Raw genomic sequence first — 18,892 nt, 5'->3', positions numbered from 1 at the left:
TTCGGTGGCGTAGCAAATGCGAAATTGGTTTATGCAACAGACTTTTATGGTGCCGATCGGGCGTCGAGCATTTGGCAAATGCCAAACTCCGAGTGACGTACAGCCGGATTCACCGAATGTCAGGCTACTGCATTCACTGCATTCACTGCATTCAGAAAAATGCACTTTCCAAATCTCTGCCAATTTGAATTTATTGCATATATCCCTAAGACAGCTATAAACTGGCATTTAGCCTAATGGTATTTTCTAATGCGCAAAGTAAGTCAAAGAGTCCTTAGTTGCTTTCAATACATACACTAATTTTTTTGCAGTGCACAAGGTCTGCAGGTTGCCGACTGGGGGCGGTTCGATGCCAGCATCAATCGCAGTTGTGCAAATAAATTTGCCGTTCACGTACATGAAAGCCGCTTGCACAGGCATGCAATCATCCTCAAATATTGTCCCAATCCAAATCCAAATCCAAATCCAAATGCGAATCCCAATTGCAGCCGTCTCCTGGATTTTGGGATGCGCCAGGCGGCCGTCCAGCGCAATTGAAAGGCGACCGATTCGGATTTGGTTTTTGGATTTGAACCTGGGGGATTTGGGTTTGACTAGGCGCCATCATCTAGGTTAGCCATCATCTCATTCGATTTCATCGCATCTCATCTCGCACCTGTTCGATGGCCACACAATACCAATGATGAAATTTGCTTGGGCTTGAGCTGAGTTTTATGGGTTCTTAGATATTTATAGATTGCCACTGCTCAAGGGTAGCGGATGACTTCCCACCTCCACCCCACTCCCCCAAAAGTGGCATCGAAATGGATCCTGGCAAGCTGGGATTCTGGGATTCTGGGATTCTGGGCTGTCGTTGCCCAACGGAGCATAAAAAATTGCTGCACTCAGACTCGGCACTCCGGCAATTTTTGGGGCGTGGATGAATGTGAATGTGGGCGGAGTGGGGCGGACAGGGTGGCATTTTCAGGGGGCGTCGGTGCACCCTAAACGATAGCAGGCAAAGTCAATTTAGTGAAAATGCGAGGCAGCAAGTGAAATGTCATAGCCAAGTGGTTGGGCTGTGGGGCGACCTTCGTGATACCAAGGCAACCAAGCCACCCCCTTTACCACCCACCAACAGCTGTCATTGTCAGTGGGCCACATGCTGTCTTCCCCTTTTTCTTTTCCTTTCTTTTTCCAGCTGCAAGCTGCACTTTTCCTTAAAGACGAACTCCCCATCGATTGTTAAACTTACTGCCATAAACACAAGGCGCTTGCACTGTGCTTGCCACATATCTTCAAATATTTAAACTAATAATACCGACGTACAACGTACAACGTGAGTGCTGCTAAAACTCAGCTTATAAAATATTCCACAAGTTGGAGATGATAGTAAAGTAAAGATTTTTATTGGTGACAAACCGCCAGGGATCTTTGCAACACCTCAAAATGTACTTTTTGGCAAGCATTCGTTTGCTGAACTTCGTTTTTATGAAAGCCGGGTTTTTCACACAGTCCATTTCTCCACATTCCCCCCATTTTCACCCCATTTCCCAGTTTCTCCCACTTGGCAGTTCGACTTTGACAGTTTGCCGAAGGAGAGCAGCTTTAAGCCACATTTGGCAAAAACTTCGCAGCAGTAATCCCAGTGGCTCATGTGTCCTGCCAGCTGGAAGCAATCAGTGGGAAAAATGGAGCGCGCGGAAAATGCCTTTGCATGCTGGGTGTTAACTGCATTCCGCATTCCGCATCCCTTATACTCGTAATTGCCATATCACTCGCCATGCATTCCATTTTCCGGCCCTCACCTTTTTCGGCGATGGGCGATGGGCGATGGCACCACTGTGATGAAAATTCAATTTGAAATGCGCAAACAGCAAGCAAACTGGCCACGCCCACCAAGCCCACTACGTGACCTGCAAGGTGGGCGGTGGACGATGGGCGTGGTTGTTGGGCACAAAACGAACTGAAAATGAAATTGTCTAAACAAGTTACGAAATCCTGGAAAACTGGGCCAACAATGGACCAGTCCATTCGCCAAGCAACAAATAAACAGATATCAATGACTTTTTATGGGTCCAACGATAGCTGGATATTCTGTTTCGAAATATACGATTCTGTGAAGTTCTGGTTAATTCTTTGCCTAGTTTATTGCCTGCCAACTTGCAAAGTTACTTTAGTTGCTGCCAATGAATTGATAATCATTTAATTACCCCTGTTAATACTCGAAGCGCATTTGGAGTTTCATAACGTAGCCACAATTCGCTTGATTAACTTCGATTTAGTAGCTCCCTTTGGGAAAAACAAGGGAAACAGGCAACAAATTGTACACAGTTCACCTGTCAATTGCAATTTATGCAAGGGGGTTAAGGGTCGATGGGGGGTTAAGGGGGGGTTAAGGGGGCCAGATACCAGAATGCAGAATTAAGGATCCACTGGCAGTGGCAAATAAAAAGGTGTTGATGGACTGCGACATGACTGCACAAATTGCATGGACACGGGTTTGGCATATGGCCAGAATCGTATAAAACAGCACAGGGCCTTCAGTTCAATAGAGGCGAATGGGCGGCTGGGCGGCTGGGCGGCAGGGGGCGTGGTCACATTGCAGTTGCAACTGCAGTCACAGCTAATTAAACGCGAAAAGTGCAGCGGGGGAGTTGCAATTGTTGCCAATTTTACAGCCACTGAATGGGATGTTGAAAACAGAGATGCTCGCCTTTGAACTTTAAAATCTGTTACGTTACTTATTAAAAATAATAATATTACCATGTAAAGTAAGTAATATGTATATCTATATTTGCAGCTTACCAGCTGAGCTTCTTCATGAGCCACATCCGCCATACCTCTCACCACTGACTGGATGCACATAGAGATGAAGGCGGCAGTGCAAGGAGGGCGTGGCCCGGGGGGCAAAATGTTGTATACCAGGTGCCGGAATCGATGCCGCTTTCAATTGGAATTCAATTCGAGCTGGTCCGCGAGAGCAAATTAAATGAGGTAGCCACGGATCTGCGCATCCTGTCCAGCTTCCATGGCCATCCAAATCTGGTATCGCCATGCGAAACCCATGTGGTTTTGGCCCTCGCCGCAGAGGAACTGGAATTAGAATGGAAAATAATTGCAGCTGGCGCCGTTTCAATTAGGTACGTTGCATGAATTTGCCAATGCAGCTGAATCCCCTGACCACCCAATCCGACTACCAATCCCACTACCAATACCAATACCAGTTCCAAAACCCAGCCCATTCCAAAAATCCAAACCCAACTCCAAAAGTCTAGACCCTGGATACTGGTCCCAGTCCCTGTTCCACTAGCAGTCGCTCAGTTTGCACTTATATTCCAGCACATCCCCCTCAATTTGCTGCTAATTGCACGGCAGTATGCACTGTGAAAAAAAAGAAAAGAGAACTGCAAAATGTTTACTGCTATTTGCATAATTTCCCCAGCTGATTTCTCTTAGTTTTTTATGCAAATAATGGCGTTTTCATTGCAGCAATAATAAAAAACTCTCTATTCTTTGCCACATGCCACATTTTCACGCAGTGTACGCCGCTGGGCAGCTCCGAAATTGAGTGGCCACAGCGGAGCTGCAACCGCCTTAACCCCTGTTTGCCAGCTGTTGGCCGTTTCCCCTGCAATTTGCCAACTGCACTCGAGGGATGCATTCTGCTGACCGACTCTCTCTGCGACTCCGCCGTCTGGTGTCTCGTCCTCTGTGGGCCAAAAAGGATTGCACATGCGGATGCGGATGTGGATGGGATGGGTTGGTATCCAGTTAACCACAAAGTGGAAGCCTAAAAATTCACCAGGATCCGGTCTAGAGATGCATGCGCTTTCATCGACTTGGCGAATTATGCTTGGCCATAAATCAAGCAGTGTCCTTGCCATATTGCTATTTCTATTCCCAGTCATATTTCCATTTCTATTTCCATTTTTATTTCCATTTCGATTTCCAGTTCATTTGGTCGCCATTAGTTGCCATCGAATCGCAAATAACTCACATGAATTCGGCTCGGAATTGATAATTGATTTGGCCATTATGATGTGCCGCCGTGCCAGAATGCCGCATCATCATCGAACGCCAGCCAGAGTCCACCCATCAGTCATCAGTCACTCATCACCCACTCATCACCCACTCATCACCCACACTCATCACACTCTCTCGCAGCTCATCAGCTGTCCATTGCGGGGAATTAAAGCCAATCGCCGATGAATGGGGCCGTGCCACGTGACTAGGAATCACAAAAATGGGTAAGTGCATTTAGAAATAGCTTTATTTACTGATTTATGATCGATCAAGCAAAGGATGTACCAAAAATACTTATCTTTTACTTACGAAAAACATATTATAGTTACGCCGCAGCACGAAGATCGTTGTGGCTTTATCGTTTTGGATGAATTTGTAACTCAAATTGTTAGTGCAAACTTGCAACATCAAAGGGAGCAATAGAAATGTTGTAGAAACTAGTTGCCTCACTTTTCGCCCCGAACAGGTCCTGCGGCGAATTCGGCAGAGCTTTGAAACGGATATATACACCCACCACCCCCCTTTTGGATTTAAGTTGAGGGAGATCCCGGCGATGTCAGAAGTTGGCAGCATTTACTTCATTGTGCTTAACACTTTCCGCTTTGCCAGACGCCGCTTGACAGCCACCTCCTTTGGCCCCCAATCCCGTAAGTCCACCCATTCCCCACCAACCAAACTCCAGCCCGCACTCTGCCCCTCCAACGCTCGCCGAGCTTAGGACTTCCTGCGGGTGTTGCAAAGTTGTGCGGCATGGCTGATGTATGCTCATATAACTTTGCCACTAACGATGAGCTCATGAGCTGCATAATAATGAGCCAACGTCGGCGAGGGCCCAGGACCAGGCCCACTATTTCGTTGCTTCTAATCCTCGAGGATTGAGGTGCGCGGTGAGGGCTTGAGCCAGGAACCCAACCCCATCCGAAGTGCATCCATTTCGCATTTATCGACTCAATATGCCCAACCCTCGGCCGGCCATCAATCGCCGTGTTATGGCCATGAATGCCGCACGATTAATCTGCCAACCGATTTCCCGTTGACGCAACAACAATGCCCAGCTAATGCGGGCCAATTATTCATATTTCCAAATCAAAAACTTTCCTTTCGATTGCCTTCACCTGCGGGATTTGCCTCGTTGGTGAGCTGCTGAAGAAGTGGGGGATTTGGGGGCAAACTTATGAACTTGTCCTGCCTGCCGACTGATTCGTTTTGATTAACATTTGCATACGCATGTCTGGCCATTCCTGTTTGCTACTGCGACATGCATACCAAGTATCCTTCTCGTCCTGCGGCGAATTTGGAATTTATTTTGATTTAATCTATACACTTTTTTCGTACAGAAACTACTGATGCATTTAACTAGGAGAACCACCTGCCACCTTTTAATTATAACGCAGCTAGTTTCATTCGCTCACAACTTTCAAGTGTTTAATTGCAGTTTGCAAGTGCTAAATACTTGATTTATTTTTTCTGCGTATATATGCACATCTGCAGCCGATCTGCAGCTACTTGGGGCTACTATTTAGCTGCTCAACTTCAAGTGGGCCAAGTGGATGGCTATGAAGGCTATGAAGGTTATGGGTGCATGGGGCTTCGCCTCCGGGCATCGTCTTTTCAATTAGCCCAATGCAAAGCATTCTGCTAGTGGGGAGCAATGGAAAAAACCCCCCTGAAAACCGCCGCCCTTGAAGGCCTCCACTAAAACTCAGACCATTGCGTTACAAGTGCAAATTAGTCGAGAGTGCCAACAAATTTAACGAGCAAATTTACACTCAGCGAGCAGCAACAGCAACAGAAGGGCATTTTCTGGAGGGGATTTTCACCCGGAGGTGGGTTTTCGGCTGTTTCCGGGCATTTCGGTGGGCATTTCCGGGGGGGAGGGGGAGGGCGTCCGGGGGCTTCTGCGGGTTCCGGAGGCCATGAACCGAGTGCATGTCCCTGGCCCGATCTCACAGCAAATGCCCCGTACTTTCTGTTCCATTCAAAGGCAGTTGCAAATTCGCCTGCCATTTTTTCGGGCCGGGGATTCCCCCAGCTGCCTGTGTTTTAATTTAAGCAACACAGGGTTGGCACAAAAAGGAGGAGAAGCAAGGAGGAGCAGAAGGAGGAGGAGCTGGTGGCGGAGGAGGAAAAGTGAAAAGCCTTGTGGCAGGGCGAACCTTTTCCCCGATTCTCGACCCGCTTTTCCGTTTGTCTTATTACGCCTGGGCGTTGGCCACTTTTTTTTTTGTTTGGCTCGGCGCCGTAAGTATTTCCTTTGATTCCGTAGGCCGTGTGTGTTTGTCGTTGGAAATTGATTCAAAAATACAGCAGGATACAGCGGAGGAGAGCTAAATTCTGGATGCTGGGTTCTGGATACTGGAACCTGGACTTTGGACTTTGGACTCGGGATCTGAGCCAATCTGACAGAGTGCAGAGCCCAGAGCCAGCTGTGAACCCATGTCAACTTTAATTGAATTTGATAGAACGGATATTTAGCCAAGGTCCTGCACCATTTACACCATTAGGCGGACGAAGGACCTCCTGCTGGCCCAGGACCTTCGTCGCAGTCCACGACTCATATTCGTAATTAAATTTCGTAGTGGGCGTACGTTTGTTTTTCCGTCACATCAGCCTGTCTGCATTTTTCCCACAGGCACATTATTTTCACATTTGTGAAGGTTCCAGCAAATTTTTTACCCCAGCCAAGAAAGGCATAGAATATTTTGTGGTTCAAATCTTGTGAGTTATCTTAAAGTGGCATTCATTTCTTTCTGCCTGCGTGGCTTTTTGGGGGCCTTAATAATTTAGTGACTGGAGCAATCGCTCAAATTCTGCAGCCATGACTGGTCGTTTATGGATTTGCCAGCTGAAGATGACAGCCCACGGTGATGATGATGATTAAAATATTACTTTCGCCGGCTGCTCGGTTACTTGGTTACTCTGTTGCACTGAACAGATTATACCTTGGATCTATGGATATATGGATCTATGTAGAGCTATGTAGCTAAGTATTTCGATTTATGTCATTGGGAGCATTAGGAGCATTGCTGTTGTAATTAACGTGGCTCGCTTGTTGGCCCAGACCGGTTTGCCAAAAAGAAATATCCACAATGTCTCGTTTCTTCTGTATGAATGTCACATTAACTGGCATGGCACACACATGTGTGTGTATGCTGTGTGTATTGTATGTATGTTGCATTATTTCAATTATGTGGTTGCTGCCAATTGCTCCATGTGCTCCACAAAAGGTCCACAATGTCGGCCTTGGGCATTATAGTGTTCAAATTGGGTTTTCGGTTTTAAGTTTTTTCTATTTTTTTTCCAGATTTGAGTAACGAGTGGCAAGTGCGGCGTTACATTTGCTAAATTATTTTGACTATAAAGGCCGCTAACGGCGCCGCATTTGTTATCAAACAGCAGCCAACGCTCTACGCACCAACAGCCCTCGCCTTGCAGTCCAAATCAAGCTCATAAAATGGCATTCAAGGTGGGTTGTAGAAGCCTAACGGATACCCATTCACATACTAAATATTCTACTATCCCTGCAGTTTGTGGCTCTCCTCGCTCTGATCGCCGCCGCCAGTGCCGGTGTCCTGCCCGCCGCCCAGGTGTACCACCATGCTGCTCCGGTGGTGGGCACCTATGCGGCACCAGTTCCCGTCGCCGCCACTGGCGCCGTCCTGAAGACCGTGGCCCAGCCGGTGCTGGCCAAGGCCGATGAGGAGTACGACCCGCATCCGCAGTACAAGTACGCCTACGATGTGCAGGACGCCCTCTCCGGCGACTCCAAGAGCCAGGTGGAGGAGCGCGACGGCGACGTGGTCCGCGGCGAGTACTCCCTGGTGGATGCCGATGGCTTCAAGCGCACGGTGCAGTACACCGCCGATCCCATCAACGGGTTCAATGCCGTGGTCAACCGGGAGCCGCTGGTGAAGACCGTGGTCAAGACCGTGGCTCCAGTGGCTCCAGTGGCTCCCGTTTACGCCGCCTATCACCACTAAGCCAGGACATCACCACTTGAATGCCATTTTTGTTGACTTAGTTGTAGGGCTCTTAACTGCAAATATATATGTGACTTTTTTTTTGAAAACTTAACGATATGATCGAGTTTCACTTACTTCTGCAGCTGTTTAAATAGACGTTCTATGTTATATATGTTATATGTATCCAATTTCAGCACTCGTGGAGTGCGGAGTAAATCAAAGGCACACCCATATCCTTATGTACGTATGGCATCCTCTGGGCTCCGCATTACTTTTTACTTTCCATGCCGTTGCGATGCCGTTTGCCTTTGTTATTAAATTGCCAGCCACATTGCGCACACTGGGGAGTATTTATTAAGTCATAACCTCCCATATGTGGGCTATATATATTCTGCGATGGGTGGCAGTGGGTGTGGCAGTGGGTGTAATTGTGGCAACAACACACACGCGCATAGATGCAAACGACGTGCAGTTTGCACCAGAGAACTGCAGCCAGCCACCTGAACTCTAAGTGCACCCACTAAACACCGGGTGTCTCAGCACTCTATTTGGGGCAATAACAAACACCCGGGTGTTTATTATTAAATAATATTTATGTTTATTTACCACTATTCCATTTCCATTGTTCTAGCTGACATTTAAAGTGAAAATATAAAATTATAAGTAAGATAGCTGAAATTATTACGTTACATTAAAAGGAAATAATAAATAATACTAAATACTAAAAAATACTAGGTATTAAATACTAAATAATACTAAGTACTAAATACTAAATAATACTAAATACTAAATAATACTAAATACTTAATACTAAATAATACTAAATAATACCAAAATATAGGTGCCCTCCTCTGCGCTTCTCAAAAGTCCTACATAAGCAAACAACTTTTTCGATTTTTTTCAAAAAAAAATACTAATTGTGAGTGAGTGGTGCAGTGATTTTATGTGGCAGCAGAGGATACCAATAATGTGAGTTCGACCTACTGGAGGAAGTGCCTGAGCTACCTATTTTCCAGGAGCTACAACCAGCTGTCAGCTCAGAGGTGGAAAGAGCTTGAGTGGGGTGAGTACCTGGCAGTGTTTATTTTTATCACTTTAAAAAGAAAAATTAACATTTATAAAGTTAAATATGGCAAGCAAATATTAAACATTTTTTAATATTAAGGCAATAAAGGAGGCCATCTACAGATTTTGGGCATAATCTATTTAGTTTTTCAATAATTATGTTACCACAGGCACTCGAGTGTCTACCAGGCACCCGGGTGTTTACGAGACATAAATGAGTGTTTTTGCCATCAAACCCATAGCCACACGTGCACCTGGTAAGCAAGGAAAGTGCAGTGAAAGTATAAGAAAATCTCGGGCATAATTCTATGCACATAATATTCATAGCTTTGTATTAAGATTTAGTTCCCTACAAAATGGAATATTTAATAGAAGCAAGCGATTTAATTTTTCCTTCACATGCCAGTGCTTGTTTCGATCACTAGTGTTTCCTTTTTTCCAGTGTGATTGCCGGCGATTGTAGTGCGAAAAGCTGGCGAATCTTAACGATTTGCTTATTGTTCCTTGCCGCCCGTTATGCATATACTCGCATACTCGCATACTCGCTATATATTTGAGTTCCCTGCTCGAGGACTTCCTGCTGGGTATTCACAACGCGAATGCCTCAGAACAGCAGGCAATTCAAGTCGATGTTTGAGTCGAGAAAGCCATGTGAAATTTGGAGTAAAATCAAAGATTAGTTTGAATAACTAGGTGCGATGACGAGTTGATTTCATTCGAATCCAAGGTGAATGGTGGGTAAATTCCAGTCGAACGAAGTATCCTTTTTTCAGCAATTTCATGTTGCACATGGCGTCGCCAACAGATGTTGCTGTTGTTGCTGTTGCTGTTGTTGCGTGGGTGTTGCTGCTGTTGCTGTTGCGGCAACTTGGCGTCGCCGAAATGAAATTCCCGTTTAATTGCTGCAATAGAAGGAGCAGACGGTTGCCAGTGCCACACATGTTGCACATTCCACGGATAATGGGGCACGGGGCGGAGAATGGAAAATGGAGAGTGGAGAAGAAAGCCGTAGCGGGCAGAATGGCACGACTACAACTAATTGAATTATGCGGTTGCAGCGCCAGCCGCTTCATCTTCATTCCTGGGATTCCCTGAATTTTTCCTTTTTTTTTTGTTTTTTGTGTTGGCCAACATCAGCTTCCAGGCCAATGAATCGCCGAACTCGACTGCACTCCCTTGACAGGGCTTAAACTAAATAGAGATGCATACAAATCGCAAAACGCAAATCGCAGGACATCATGCAAGCAGACATACAATATGGAAAGGCGCTTGTGGCTTGTTAGTAAATATCCAAGCAGAACTTCATCCACGACCTCATGTCCTCATGTCCATTATCCTGGTCGCGCTCAAAAGCCGCATAGCTGTGCCAACTGAATTCAGCGACATGGCTTAAAAGGCCGTTTGTCCTTTGGCAGGATGTAGGATATTATCCGTGGACGTCGGGCGTTGGACATTGGATGTGGGATGTTGCACGAATATGGATGGGTGTGTGCTAATAGCGAGTGCAATGGTCCATCCAAGGATGCAGTGGCCATTGGACTGGGACAGGGACTGGGACTGGAACTGGGAGTGGCGAGGAAATGGGAAATGGACAGCAGGGCAACATCAAAGGACTCATCATGGCGCCGTTTTTGAAATTGGCATAGCTCTCTTTGTGTGTGTGTGGCGCTGTTGCAAGTGTGTGTCTCTCAGGCAGCTGAAAGTCATAAGCATGCGAAATATTGGCAGCGGGATAGTCGAAAATATCCCTTAAAAAACGCACTTAGACTTTGAACAGAGAAATGGACCAAAGGCTTTCTAGTTTTAACCACTCTAATTAAAAATCGTAGCAAAAGAGAGAGCTTCAGCAGCAGATAGTCAATCAATAACCAGATGACATCGTGTCACTGACTATCTTATTTATTTATGGCGTTATTTACGGCAAGCAGCAAGCGAATTTTGCAAACCCAAATAAACAACCAACAACGAGCAGGACCGAAATGACTTTATAATCTTATTAAATTTTAATCTCCCAATCAGCCAGGGACGCAACCTTTTGTCAGTGGCGGCATTGCCCCATAATTATCCTGGGCAAAGTTACAGCCACAAAAATCCAAAAAAAAAAGGATGGGAAACCCGAAAAAAGGAAAAAGGATTCCGATGGCGGGTAGAACAACCTGTTCGATTTGGGTTTTTTTTCTCATTTTTTTCGAGGGTAAGTGAGGGCGTCAAACTTTTGCGATTGCTGTTAACAAAACAGAAATCAAAATTGAATGCCAACTCTTGATTAGTTTTCCACTTTAAGGCCTGCCATCATCGGCTGTCGATTGTCAGGTGTTTTGTGCGCTGTCGCCTAATTGAAAAGCCAACTGCTGTCCGAAAAAACGGAAAATTTCGCATGGAAATATTTTGGAGAGGCGACGGCAAAAAATGAAAATTGTTCCAGCTGCATTTGCATTTGTCGCAAAAGTTTTGCGGCTCTCAATTGCCAAGGGGAAGTTTTTCGAGGCTGCAAAATGCGATGAAAGAAAACTCTTCTAATTGTAGGCACTTTACGGCGAATCCCTTTTGATTTACCACATTTATAAAAAGCAGATTAAGCAGATGTATTAAAATATTTCAATTTTGTTATATTATATATATAACATGTTATATCAGTTATTTCTCCGTCTGTTGAGGTCCTTTTGGTGGTTGTGGCAACCAAGTGAAGAGCAGCGAAATCACAGCTTGAAGTGAGCATTGCAATCGTCGCAGATTGCTGACCAAATGTTGATTAAAATATAATTGGATACTAATTAATGCTAATTGATTTGTGCCACATGCGCCCGTGTCGGACATCTGAAACCGACCAAGTTACAAGGACCCACTCCCACTTCCACTCCCCCTTTATCTCGGCTTGAGTATCCAAGTCCTTGGATTATGCAGCACCCACACGAATGCAAATGCAAATACAAATAAGAACACAGATGCAGTGCTGTCAGTTCATAGTTGTGTGCGTGTGTGTGCGAAAGGACACACGGTCTCATGTCAGATGGACAAACTTTCGACCACACACGCACACCCACGCACACACACGCACACATGCAGATTCGTGGAATGGGCAACCAATTAAGCTCTGTCAAATTGTTTGGCATTTGAAGTGCAGTTGGAAAATGGGTGGAAATGGCTCCGCTGCACCGATGACTTTACACCGCTCACTTTTTCATGATGCTTTTCCAGCCGAGTGCACGTTTTAAATTTTTTAATCGTTTCCAATCGATTCCAAAGTATATCGTTTTTTAAATCCTTCTCTTCATTACGCGAAAAAACAATATGCAATTTTTGCGATTTTTTTTACTGGCTCTCTATATTTCAAGATATCATTTTGTAAGATTCCTAAAGTTTTCCTAGATTTTCCTGTCTAACTAACGCACTACACCAAGAAGCTTGCCGCTTACAGATTAACATATTCCACACGATGCTTTTTCCATTTTCCGCTCGCAAGGCGAATCAATCCGCGGATTTTCTTGGCTCGCGGTGCGGATTCAACTTCGTAAATTGCAGGCGGTAAGCAGCAATGTTTGTCTATAAGCACTTTCAAAACGAATGTCTTTTTCTCGCACAGAAATGCGGAGCTTTTGTCGCAGGGATATGAGCCACCGAAGGCGATCCGCACGGGCACCTCCATTGTGGGCATCATCTACCAGGATGGCGTTATCCTGGGCGCCGACACGCGCGCCACCGAAGGACCCATTGTCTCGGACAAGAACTGCTCCAAAATCCACCACCTTCAGGATCACATCTAGTGAGTATCCAATAACTTGGCGTATCTTTTTTGAAATGGATCCCTGACGCAGCTGCTGTGGAGCTGGCACCGCCGCCGACACCGAGATGATGACCCTGATGACCAGCGCCGAGCTGGATCTGCACCAGCTGAACACGGGGAGGCAGGTGCCGGTGGTCTGCGCCAGCATGCTGCTCCGCAGGACCCTCTTCCGCTACCAGGGTCACATTGGTGCCGCCCTGGTGATGGGCGGCGTGGACAGCAGCGGTCCGCAGATCTACTGCATCTATCCGTGCGGCTCCAACGACAAGATACCCTACGCGGCCATGGGCTCCGGCACCTTGGCGGCCATGTCTGTGCTGGAGCACGGCTGGCAACCCCACCTGGACCAGGAGCAGGGCAAGCAGCTGGTGCGCGAGGCCATCTCGGCGGGCGTGTTCAATGACCTGGGCTCCGGTTCCAACATCGATCTCTGTGTGATCACCAAGAAGGGTGCCGTGTACCTGCGCACGGATACGATAGCCAGCGAGAAGGGCGAGCGGCTGGGCAAGTACGGCATCAAGCCCAACTCCACCATGGTCACCTCGATCTCCGTGCTGAGTCTCCAGGTCACCGATGAGCGAACCTACGCCGTGGATGATCCACAGCCGGGCACCAGTGGCGTCCAGGCGGATTCACCGCCAACGGGAGTGGAGGCGGAGCAGGAGGAGAAGGAGGAGCTGGCCGAAGGATCACAGACTAAATCACCATAGGCATTCCACCCACACATTCATACATTCATTTCAATTCGAGCAAATTAACCGTTAACCAGCCACTTGACTTCACATAAATGCAAATGCAAAGCGCCGAGATTCCCCAGAAATTCTGGCATCGTGTAGTTGGTGCAAGGAGCATCAAACGCGTTTCCCTTGGGGGCACAGAATGTGCGGCAAAGTTGAAAAGTTGGCCATGCCCAGTGCAGCAGCACTGGCCAAAAATGCCAAACGAACCAACGAATACGGAAGTATATCTCTATCAAGAGATATGCCATCTCTTTTTGCAGTGTAGGAATCCGGAAACCGTTCTGCTTGAAAATTGTTTGAATCTCTGGCAATTCCCAATGGTTGGACTGCCATCAATCCGGCAGCGTCTGGGGTATCTGGGCGAGTCCTTCTGGCGGCGAATGCGGTGTACGGATTCGGAGGCCAGGTGTTTGTCCGTCCGTAAAGGGGATACAGCTGCCAGCTGGATGGGATGCCGATCCCATCAGGCGATGAACTGCGAGGACGTGTAAATAAGGCCTGGAATGCGAGACGATGATAGAGGGACTAGGGAATAGGGAATAGGGACTTGGGGAACTGGAACTCCGCCGGAGAGCAGCATCATTATAAGATTAAATCGCAAGTCCACCACTCCTTTGGGGGGTGGCTAAGGTGACTCTGATTTTGTTTTGTCGACTGTTTGCCTCCTCTGCCACCTTTGGCCACTGTGCACAGGTGCCTCGGTACACCCATCTGTTGTCTGTCCTCTGACCTCCCATAAGCCAGCGTCCAAGTGCTCCACCACCCACCACCCACCACCCACCATCATCCAGTATCCATCTTCCTCCAACCCGCGCCAAGCTCCACATGTGTGCAGATTTTAAATTAGATTTCTGTGTGCACTCCGAGCATCCTCGAATCCTCGCATCCTCGCATTGCCTTCACTTTGGCCACGCCCACTTTCTTTGGAGCTAGCTGCAAAGCCCGGTTATTGCGGATGCCATGTGGTCCTGATTCTGATTCTGATTCTCGTGGAGAATCCTCCCGCTTGCGGAGCATTCGAGGATAATCTCGTTTACTTGATGGAACTATTTTATCATGGAATTGGCTGAACCCAAATTGAGTTAGACTATGACCGGGATATTTAGGAGATATGTATGTATGTATCTTCCCTGTGGGCTCATTTATTATTGCCATATCAAAATGTATTTGCGAACGTCTCCAATTTATAGTTTAATTTTGTTCTTCTCCATTTTATTTTCAGTAGATCAAATTTGGTCTTTAGACTTTCTACTCTTTGCTTACAAATTCACTTCTTCTGCCTTCTGTTCACCCATTTGCCCCATTAATCCCTCCAGCCACTGGCTGGATTCACCATGCAATCTGCCATCCATCAATCCGGCCATTCATCCATTTCGACCTCTGATCTCTGCTGGTTCAACGAACCCTTTTTGCTTCCTTTTTGCCTTTTGGCTCCAGTGTCCAGTGTCCAGCGTCCAGCACAGGCGATGAGGGTCCGAGCTTGGGATTACATTTATTATTTATTTACGGCCACTTGGCCACCAGATGGCCAGGAAGCGTTGTTCCGGAGTGCACCGGAGTGGCCATCTGGCCATCTGGCCATCTGACCATCCGACCTAGGCGCACTAATTGAATCACAATAGGAGGTGTGTTGGATGAGGACTCACAGTACTGGCAGAACTGGGTGAAGTCCCATGTCAGAGGGTCGTGTCGCTGCTGTGACACCTCCTTCTGCCGGAAAATGCGTCAAGTGCAATTTAATTTAAATCGTGCGTAGCCAAGGGCATCGGCATCGGCAGCAGAAGCACTAGCCAGGAGTACGAGCCAGGAGCAGTAAGGATATCGTTGTTGGGGTCACGGCTGAGTATGCCTGTCCCCGGGGCCACTCGAGGCAGTCATTTCATATCCTGTTGTTTATGGGCTCTCACACACACACACACACACACACACATACAAACATATCCTTAAGGTCACATCCTGCAGCACAGGAGCAGAAGGAGCAGCAGGACGACCTGGCTGATGATGGGCCACGTGGGAGTGAAAGGTCAGTGTGCAAAGTGCCTGCGAATCGGAGGCCCAAACGGCGACGCAGGTCCTGCGGACTGCGAAATGTGCCAACGGATGCGGACACGGATATTGACAGGCGGGCAATAAAAACAATAAAGACAACGGCGACAACAGCCACACCAGCCACACCAGCAGCTCAAACAGGAGCAACAATCAACGCAACGCCAAGGATGCGTGGACATTTCTTATTTATACAACACCCATACAAATTCATAGTACACCCATTGCAGATGGGCATACATCAGTATGTGTTGTGTCCTCGCTGCTCTTTCGTGCATATCGCATACACTAAAATACAGTGCAATGAAACACGCATGTTACACTCTTACTATACAATTATTAGTGCCTTCGGAAATCCAGATAACTTATGCTTTCTTTGCTGTTCGAATACTCTTATTCTGTATTTCAATTACAGGATCTTGCAGAGCAAATCAATGGCATTTGCTTATAACACATCTCAACATTTTTAGAACACATCCCTCATGAGGTTGGCCCTCATTTATGCAAGTGCCACTGTTTGGAGCCCGAAAACTTTGAAAACGGACAGTGTGCTCCAGTTTTTGAGCTGATGTCATCCAGAATCCCATTACGGAGCTGTTCCTTTGATCTGCTGCCGCAATCAGGCTGCTGATTCTTTGCCAGAGAAACTTCTTCGTGTCCTTTCTTGCTCGCATTTTGTTAGCTTTTCTTTTTTTGTGTTCCTCCTCAGTATTTTTTTTTTCGGGGTGGAGAAAGGAGAAACTTGTGCTGCCGCACTTTTGTTACTTGTTACTGGTTCCTTGGCCAGTTTGCTTTTGGCCGGCAGCAAAGTTTGCACGCGGCCATTTAGCATCGGCAGCATGGGGCATTGGCAAGTGGGGAATGAAGAATGGAGAATGGTGAATGGTGAATGGAATGCATGCCACGTCAGATGGCCCCGGCTCAAAAAAGGACGTGCTTCACAGCTTAAACAGGCGGCCAACAGACCCGCCTCCCTTCCGGTGGGCGTCGGCGGACGTGCCGGCGGCGGCTGGTGGGCGTGGCAGTGGCAGGGGCATAATCATATAACTTGCAACACCAAGCAAGCAGAAGCGGCTTCATTATCGACAGCTGCAGCAGCTGCATTGTCTAATTAGCGCGTCCAACGCGTCGTATGCGCAATGAATAATTGTCGGTTACCTAGCTGCTAAGCCAGCAGCCAGCAGCCACCCAGCCACGCCCACTTACCACCTCCCGCCCCATTGCGGTTGCAACTGGTCGGCCAAATAGGCCCAGGTTGAGGGTTGAGGGTCAGGTGGGGTTGTTGTAGGTTCACAGGGCGTGCATACAAGTGCAGATAGAGATTTGGGACCTGCACGTGCCCCATCCGGCATCCCATGGATCGAATCCGAACGAGCTGGAGCTCCAACTGGCCAGTCAGTCACGCGCCAAGGACCGACACTTATTACGTAATATCCATGAGCAAATTGTCCCAGCTTCAGATGAAAACCAAACCCTTTCGAGCAACGCCATATAAATCTGGCTCAATGCTCAACTTGACCAGATGTTTGAAAATATGCAAATATTCATATGTAATTTTGTGAGTACACATAATTGGGTGTAATTAATCAATGTGCTTGAATACTTTCAAACAGCATTTGCACCCACTCGAAAGCTTTGTTACTGAGAATACTTCAGAGCTGCGTCGGCAAACAAATCACAAAGCAATTGCTCAACTGTGCTGCTTAATTAGCACAGGTACACGAGGATTACGTTCCCCATTAGGGATTATTAATTTGAGATTTATTCGCCCTGATCCACAGCCAAGAAGTGGGCGTCCTTGGAGCCCTTGGAGTTGCCATGGCATCCATCCACAAGCTCAGCCACCCAATTCCAGCGTAAGCATCGCACAAGTGCCACATAATAACAATTGAATTTTCAGTTAACAGCACTAATTAGTCGCCAGACACTTGGGGCGCCACTCAATATGTGGATCTATGCACTGGCGAAAATTTGCCAAAGTAATCGCAATTACAATTAATACACTAATACCTTTATTAAATATAGAATATTGCTATTTTAAGCCGAAATATTAGTACATTTCGGCGTTGCTATACTAAAGTGATAAGCTTTTACAAGCTGATTGCATGACGCATTTGCAGGGCTCACTTATCAGGTTCATAAGCTTGCGATAAGATATTTTTGGGGTGTGTTATGGGGTTTTGTGAAGATAACATGGCAGGTGAACATGGACAGGTTACATGGCCTACAAATGCAGCACAAAGGTCTGGACACTCTCGTGTGGCGGCGGCGGCCGGATGAGCTGCTGCCCACTGGCGTCCAGGTGATCCACGTACCGCAACGTGTTGATCAGCTGGTAGCCCAGGCGCTGGACCAATCTGGCGGAGTACACACTGGTGCAGTCGACGGAGATCAGCTGGTGTCCCAGTTCCCGGCCCCGCTGGGCCACTGCCTCCATGAGGCGACCGCCCAGGTTGCGACCCCTCAGCTCCGGATCCACGCCCAGTGCATGGACATGCAGGCAGCTGGGCACGTTGAAGCGACGGCACACATCGGTGGCCGTCTCCACCGCGGAGAGCAGATGCAGTATGGTGCCCCACTTACCGCCGGCATATTTGACGGCCTCCTCGGCCATGTGCTCCGGCTCGTGGATGTCCTTGGGTCCCGCCACCACGGCGGCCACAATCCTGCCGCCGTGCAGTGCCACAAAGCATGTGCCATGGGGAACGTTGGACAGCAGGAACTCCTTGTCCGCCGCCTCCGGCTCCGGCGGATGTGTGCCCGCGGTCAGCGGCTCCTCGGGGTAATAGTGGGCCAGCAGGAAGGTCATCAGCTCCTCCGTTCCAGCGGCGGCTACCTGGCGCACCTCAATATCATCGGCATTCCGGCTCTTCATTTTGCACTTTGTGTTTGCCAATCGTTTGGCCACGATTCCAAACACGTGGAGACTTTACAAACAACTGATCGTCAGCTGGGCGAGATTGGGGCTTTTTTCCAAACAGATGGTGCTTGGGTGGCATGTTGGATGCCAAGCTTTCGCAAGTGGATCGCTTGATGGTTGGGGCAGGTCGCAATTGTGTGGATGGTAAAGCGCTTTTTGCTTTTTGCTTTTCGCTTTTCGCTTTTACCTGTTGTATGGCTTATTGTGCTTTGTAACAATTTGAAATAATTATCTATTTTTAAAAATTAACTGAAGCTAAGCATAACGCTTTAAGATATTCATTTTATATATATATAATATATTAATTTTCCGGAATTTTCCACAATCGCGAATCGCAACATGCCGTGTTCCCACACACATAATGGGCACT

General features: G+C 47.4%; 3 protein-coding genes across 3 annotated transcripts; 2 read left to right on the top strand and 1 right to left on the bottom strand.

Moving 5' to 3' along the window:
- The first annotated feature begins 7,230 nt into the window (after positions 1 to 7,230).
- On the top strand, positions 7,231 to 8,073 carry LOC6524096 (larval cuticle protein A2B). The gene is made up of 2 exons (XM_002099924.3): positions 7,231 to 7,471; positions 7,533 to 8,073. The coding sequence occupies exons 1-2, from the start codon at positions 7,460 to 7,462 to the stop codon at positions 7,983 to 7,985; spliced, it is 465 nt and encodes a 154-aa protein (XP_002099960.1). The 5' UTR covers positions 7,231 to 7,459; the 3' UTR covers positions 7,986 to 8,073.
- A 4,324-nt stretch (positions 8,074 to 12,397) lies between these two features.
- Positions 12,398 to 13,625, top strand: LOC6524095 (proteasome subunit beta type-7). Its single transcript, XM_002099923.4, has 3 exons — positions 12,398 to 12,557; positions 12,616 to 12,795; positions 12,848 to 13,625. The coding sequence occupies exons 1-3, from the start codon at positions 12,469 to 12,471 to the stop codon at positions 13,524 to 13,526; spliced, it is 948 nt and encodes a 315-aa protein (XP_002099959.1). The 5' UTR covers positions 12,398 to 12,468; the 3' UTR covers positions 13,527 to 13,625.
- Positions 13,626 to 17,597: 3,972 nt separating this feature from the next.
- Positions 17,598 to 18,551, bottom strand: LOC6524094 (arylalkylamine N-acetyltransferase 1). The gene has a single exon (XM_002099922.4). The coding sequence runs from the start codon at positions 18,475 to 18,477 to the stop codon at positions 17,827 to 17,829; it is 651 nt and encodes a 216-aa protein (XP_002099958.2). The 5' UTR covers positions 18,478 to 18,551; the 3' UTR covers positions 17,598 to 17,826.
- Between the last annotated feature and the right edge of the window lie 341 nt (positions 18,552 to 18,892).

This window comes from Drosophila yakuba, chromosome X (assembly GCF_016746365.2).
Source record: "Drosophila yakuba strain Tai18E2 chromosome X, Prin_Dyak_Tai18E2_2.1, whole genome shotgun sequence".
In the NCBI taxonomy this organism is placed as follows: domain Eukaryota; kingdom Metazoa; phylum Arthropoda; class Insecta; order Diptera; family Drosophilidae; genus Drosophila; species Drosophila yakuba.
Note: the sequence above shows the minus strand (reverse complement) of the source record. Positions and strands in the feature narration are given on the sequence as shown.